The following is a 6,513-nucleotide window of genomic DNA, read 5'->3' as shown; positions in this document are numbered from 1 at the left end:
ATAATATAATAATATAATATAATATAATATAATATAATATAATATAATATAATATAATATAATATAATATAATATAATATAATGTAATGTAATGTAATATAATATAATATAATATAATATAATTTAATGTGATATATACACTGTATGTGAATAATAATTACAAGAGGACCAGGTAACATACTTATAATATAATATAATGTAATAATAATATAATATAATATAACATAATATAATATAATATAATATAATATAATATAATATAATATAATGTGATATATATGTGAATAATAATTACAAGAGGACCAGGTAACATGCTTATAATATAATGTAATGTAATAATAATATAATATAATATAATATAATATAATATAATATAATATAATATAATATAATATAATATAATGTAATAATAATATAATATAATTTAATGTGATATATACACTGTATGTGAATAATAATTACAAGAGGACCAGGTAACATACTTATAATATAATATAATGTAATAATAATATAATATAATATAATGTAATAATAATATAATATAATATAATATAATATAATGTAATATAATATAATATAATATAATATAATATAATATAATATAATATAATATAATGTGATATATATGTGAATAATAATTACAAGAGGACCAGGTAACATGCTTATAATATAATGTAATGTAATAATAATATAATATAATATAATATAATGTAATGTAATGTAATATAATATAATATAATATAATATAATATAATATAATATAATGTAGCGTAGGGCCAAGAGGACCAGGTGACACTTTTATAGTTAATATATAATATAATAAGATATACTATAATACAATATAATATAATATAATATAATACAATACAATACAATACAATACAATAAAATACAATGCAATGTAATGTAATGTAATATTATATATTACACCAGACAGTGAAGCTATATATGTAGTATAAATAATAAATATTACTGTTCTCATTCTCCGCAGGGCTTGACTAATATAACAATAATTAATAATATAATATTACAACTGTTATTAATAAGAAGTATTATTGTTCTCATCCGCATTGTTCTTATGTTGTATTATGTTGTTGTCATCCGCATTGTTCTTGACTAAGGACTTTAGTCTGACCCTTCTGCATAATAATATAATAATAATCAATCGTGTAATATTTATATTAATTCATTAATACTGAATATTATTGTTCTCCTTTTCAGGGCTTGACTAAGGACTTTAGCTCCTCCCCTCTGCATCGCTTCAAGAAGCCCGGATCCAAAAACTTCCAGAACATCTTCCCCCCCTCCGCCACACTGCACCTGTCTAATATACCGTACGACACACACACACACACACACACATACAGTGCCCTCCATAATTATTGGCACCCCTGGTTGAGATGTGTTTTTTAGCTTCCAATTATTATTATTTTTCTCTAAATAATATGGGACCTTAATGGAAAAAAAGAGAAAAATCCAACCTTCAATACAAGTGCATTTATTCAGTGGGGAAAAAATCCCACATAAAGAAATAATTATTTGACATCAAATAATGTGTGTCACTATTATTAGCACCCCTGTTGTTAATATTTTGTACAACCCCCTTTTGCCAACAAAACAGCACCTAATCTTCTCCTATAATGTTTCACAAGATGGGAAAAGACAGAAAGAGGGATCTTCAGCCATTCCTCTTTGCAGAATCTCTCTAAATCATCCAGAGACCTGGGTCCTCTCCTCTGTACTCTCCTCTTCAGCTCACCCCACAGGTACTCAATGGGGTTGAGGTCTGGGGACTGAGATGGCCATGGGAGGAGCTTGATTTTGTGTCTGGTTAACCATTTCTGTGTAGATTTGGCCATATGTTTAGGGTCATTGTCTTGCTGAAAGACCCAGTGACGACCCATCTTCAGCTTTCGGGCAGAGGGCAACAGATTTTGATTTAAAATGTCCTGGTATTTCAAAGCATTCATGATGCCATGCACCCTAACAAGCTTCCCAGGGCCTTTGGAAGCGAAACAGCCCCACAGCATCACTGACCCACCCCCATACTTCACAGTGGGTATGAGGTGCTTTTCAGCATGCACATCTTTCGTGGCACGCCAGACCCACTTAGAGTGTTTGTTGCCAAAAAGCCCCAATACCGCTTGGCGAACTCCAGACGTTTGCGTTTATGATTGTGGGTGAGGAAAGGTTTTCTCCGTGCATGCCTCCCAAACAGCTTGTTGGCGTGTAGACAGCGCCTGATGGTTGATTTGGAGACTTTGTGACCCCAGGATGCTACCATTTGTTGTAATTCTGTAACAGTGAGCTTTGGAGATATTTTGATTTCTCTTACCATCCTCCTCACTGTGCGTGGTGGCAAAATAAACTTGGGTCATCGTCCAGGCTTGTTTACCACTGTTCCAGTTGTTTTGAACTTCTTAATTATTCCTCTCACAGTAGATATGGGCAGCTGCAGTTGAGTGGCAATCTTCTTGTAGCCTCTGCCTGACCTGTGAAGGTCGACGCACATCTGCCTCACTTGTATGCTGTGTTCCTTTGTCTTTCCCATGTTTAAGAGTGGATAAGAGAAATGGCCTCGGTGTCACGTCATATTTATACCCCAGGGAAACAGGAAGTGATTAATTACTAATTAAATGTTCCTACATACTCTGGTAAACTTTGTAAACTACTGTAGAAATGACAGAAATGCTTCAATTATATTTATTTCCTGGGAATTGTTAAGGGTGCCAATAATTGTGGAACAGGTGATTTAATGAAAAATAATTATTTTTTAGTCAGGGATTTTTTTATTTTCCTACAATTCATTTGAGTTGAAGGCTACATTTTTCTAAAATTTTCAGTGTGACAGTATTCTTCTGCAATAAACACTGAATTTATTTTAAGGCTTTTAACACATCTCAACCAGGGGTGCCAATAATTATGGAGGGCACTGTACACACATGCACGTGCATGTGTGTGTGTGTTGTGTATATTGCATGTATGTGTGTGTGTGTGTGTGTGTGTGTGTGTGTGTGTGTGTGTGTGTGTGTGTGTGTGTGTGTGTGTGTGTGTGTGTGTGTGTGTGTGTTGTGTATATTGTGTGCATGTGTGTGTGTGTGTTAACATGTGTGTGTGTGTTGTGTATTGCATGTGTGTGTGTGTGTGTGTGTGTGTGTGTGTGTGTGTGTGTGTGTGTGTGTGTGTGTGTGTGTGTGTGTGTGTGTGTGTGTGTGTGTGTGTGTGTGTGTGTGTGTGTGATTCCAGGCCCTCCATAACAGATGACATCCTGAAGGATCTCTTCAGCTCCACCGGATACTCAGTCAAGGCCTTCAAGTTCTTCCAGTAAGTCTCTCTCTCACACACACTCTCTTTCTCTCTCTGTCTCATACTAAAGGGCCGTACACACACGTCGCTGCTAGTTACTCGCTCAGCGAATGAAGTCAATACAATGTCAATGTGTTTCAGCGAGACTAGCAGGCGAGTAGGCGAGTACTGTACAAGCGATGCGATGTGGGCGGATCCCGAGTTGAAAATATTTTATCTTCGAGCAAGGCGAGTAAGCGAGTAACCAATTGGAATGCAGAGTTCGGTACTTATCGCCTGTTCATTGGCAGTTAAAGCCACGGGAACTTTCAGCGAACGTTCCATGAAAGAGTGGCGAGTAGGCGAGCAAGCGAAAAGCTAGCTTTGTGTGTGTCGCCGCTTTAAACCTTTACTTCAGTCATGGAGGAGGATAGGGGAGAGCACTGGTTAATTACTCCTCCCCCTCCCATCAACCTGGCGGGTCAGAAGTCGAACCGGCAACTTTTGTGCTACAAGTCTGACACCCTAACCGCTTACCCATGACTGCCCTTAGGTTGTGATTGGTTATCTGATGCAGTGTCTGTGTTGTTATTGGCTGACTGCAGCAGTATCTGTGTTGTGATTGGCAGGAAGGACCGCAAGATGGCGCTGATCCAGCTGGGCTCGGTAGAGGAGGCCATTCAGGCCCTGATCCAGCTGCACAACCACGACCTGGGGGAGAACCACCACCTGAGGGTCTCCTTCTCCAAATCAACCATCTAATACCCTCTACCCTCTACCCCCTCGACCACCACCTTCTACCCCTACACCACCACGACCTGGGGGACAACCATCACCTGAGGGTCTCCTTCTCCAAATCAACCATCAGACCATCACCCTGGCAACCACCACCCTGGCAACCATAACCCTGGCAACCACCTTAAACCACCCTTACCCTACACCACCATGACCTGGGAGACAACCACCACCTCAGGGTGTCATTCTCCAAATCCACCATCTGACCATTACCCTGGCAACCATCACCCTAGCAACTTCACCATAAACCACCTGCTGGAGAACCATGAGCTGCGAGTCTCCTCCTCCAAATCAGCTGTTTAAAAGACCCCTCTCCTCTTCTCTCCTCTCACATCCCCCCATCTCCTCTCCTTTCGTCTCCTCTCCCCTACTCTCCTCTCACGTCCCTCCATCTCCTTTCCTCTCCTCTCCCCTACTCTCCTTTCCTCTCCTCTCCTCTATTCCCCTCTCCTCTCCTCTCCTCTATTCCCCTCTCCTCTCCTCTCCTCTCCTCTCCTCTCCTCTCCTCTACTCCTCCATTACTTTCATCTCCTCTCCTCTCCTCTCCTCCCCTCTCCTCTCCTCTCCTCTCCTCTCCTCTCCTCTCCTCTCCTCTCCTCTTCTCTCCAACTGGACTGCTGAATCCCAGGGTGGTGAGGGTGGAAGGACAACTGCAAACACAAAAATAAACAAATTACATCATCAACTACACAATCCTGCAACACTGACATGACAAAGATGACGACAGTCAAGTAGCTTAGCAATTTTGCTGAGCCATTAAAAAAAAAAAACAAGATAAAAAAGACTGAAAGAAAATAGTTTTTTTTTTAGAGAATACCCAAAAATAGACTACTGACTGTAACGCCTTCAGATAAAAGACTGGAGGGTTTTTTTTTAATGACCACCCTGGCAACCGTCACCTGGCAACCTCACCATACACTGGAGGGTGTTTTTAATGACTACATAGAGTGTGCTGGGTGTGTCACGGGTGGGTGGGGTGGGGGTTGGGGTTGGTATTTGGAGCTTCTTGATGAAGATGATGATGAAGAAGATGATGATGATGAAGATGATGGACTCTGCACGACAGGGCCGCCACTGACAGCAACTCTGCCTTCAGGAGCTCGACCTCTGTTACAGCCAGCAAACAATCTCTTCTTTTCCCCACCACACATCCCTCCTCTCACCTCCCCTCCCCTGGCCTCCTCCCCTCCTCTCCTCTCCTCCTCCTCTCCTCTTCTCTCCTCTCCGCTCCTCTCCTGTCTCCTCTCCTCCCATGTTAGATGTCCTGTGCGGCATATCTGTAGCCATAGTTACCCCTTGGGGGGGGGCGGGTGCCCACCTGACCACTGCCCCCATGACAAAGAGGGGGGGAGGGACTGGAACACTGCCCACTTGACGTAGGGGTGGGGTTGGGGAGGTGGGGGTTATTGCATACCTGACCACTGATGGAGAGGAGGGAGGAGGACTTAAACACTGCCCACCCAACGCCCCCCATCACTGCCCACCTAACGCACCCCATCACTGCCCACCCAACGCCCCCCATCACTGCCCACCCCACGCCCCCATCACGCTGTGCTGTTCAGCTGAGGGGAGTGTTGAGCTCCACACACACAGGCAGGAGTGGAGGAGAGTTCAGGCGGCTACGGGCGTGTGAATGTGTGCCCAGATGATCTGGAGATGATCTGGACACTGGAGATGCCTCCTCCTCATCATCTTCTCCTCCTCTCCTCCTCCTCTTCTCCTTCTCTCCCCCTCCTCCTCCTCTTCTCCTCCTCTCCCCCTCCTCCTTCTCTTCTCCTTCTCTCCTCCTCCTCCTCTCCCCCTCTCCTCCTCCTCTTCCTGCTCAGGTGGACGTGTCTCTAAGTGCTACCAGGCAACACACATCATCCTGTAGCAACCATAGCAACCAATCCAGCTCACCCTAGCGACCAGTGCAACTGACCAATGAGCTGCCTTGCTGCCTCCTGACTTCTCCAGAGTAGCAAGAGGATGGAACGACGGGCGGGGCTAATGGGCATTGGGGGTGGGGCTTATGGTTATGGGGGTAGGACTAAGGACATGGGGGTGTGGTCTTTTTTCCATGAGAAGGAAAACACGCACACTTAACGACACACATGACACACACATGACACACACACACACACTCACACACACATGACATGCGATGAGGGATAATGAATGACTTGTCAGCCAACTCATGGCAATCACACACACACACACACACACACACACACACACACACACACACACACACACACACACACACACACACACACACACACACACACACACACACACAGACATACACACACACCCTCATGGTGAACATACCTGTTTTTGTTTTTTGTTTTATTTGATTTTGTTCTTGATTTTGTTGTGTGTGTATTTATCAGACATAGCATTATGGGGGAATGGTGTGGAGGTGTGGAGGAGGAGGAGGATGAGGAGGTGGAT

The 6,513-nt window shown here is 42.6% G+C and overlaps 1 protein-coding gene across 5 annotated transcripts in view; it reads left to right on the top strand.

The window, feature by feature from the left end:
• ptbp3 (polypyrimidine tract binding protein 3) overlaps window positions 1–4,564 on the top strand; it is a 56,882-nt gene extending 52,318 nt beyond the window's left edge. For 3 of the 5 annotated variants that reach the window (XM_063210744.1, XM_063210745.1, XM_063210742.1), the window contains 3 exons: window positions 1,222–1,334; window positions 3,247–3,324; window positions 3,915–4,564. In XM_063210744.1, the coding sequence (XP_063066814.1) occupies window positions 1,222–1,334; window positions 3,247–3,324; window positions 3,915–4,047 (324 nt within the window). In that variant the 3' untranslated portion in view covers window positions 4,048–4,564. The remainder of the gene's footprint in view (window positions 1–1,221; window positions 1,335–3,246; window positions 3,325–3,914) is intronic. The other 2 variants (XM_063210746.1, XM_063210747.1) reach the window with 1 other exon arrangement.
• Window positions 4,565–6,513: the final 1,949 nt, after the last annotated feature.

Source organism: Engraulis encrasicolus, chromosome 11, assembly GCF_034702125.1.
Source record: "Engraulis encrasicolus isolate BLACKSEA-1 chromosome 11, IST_EnEncr_1.0, whole genome shotgun sequence".
In the NCBI taxonomy this organism is placed as follows: domain Eukaryota; kingdom Metazoa; phylum Chordata; class Actinopteri; order Clupeiformes; family Engraulidae; genus Engraulis; species Engraulis encrasicolus.
This window is presented reverse-complemented; position numbering and strand designations above follow the sequence as displayed.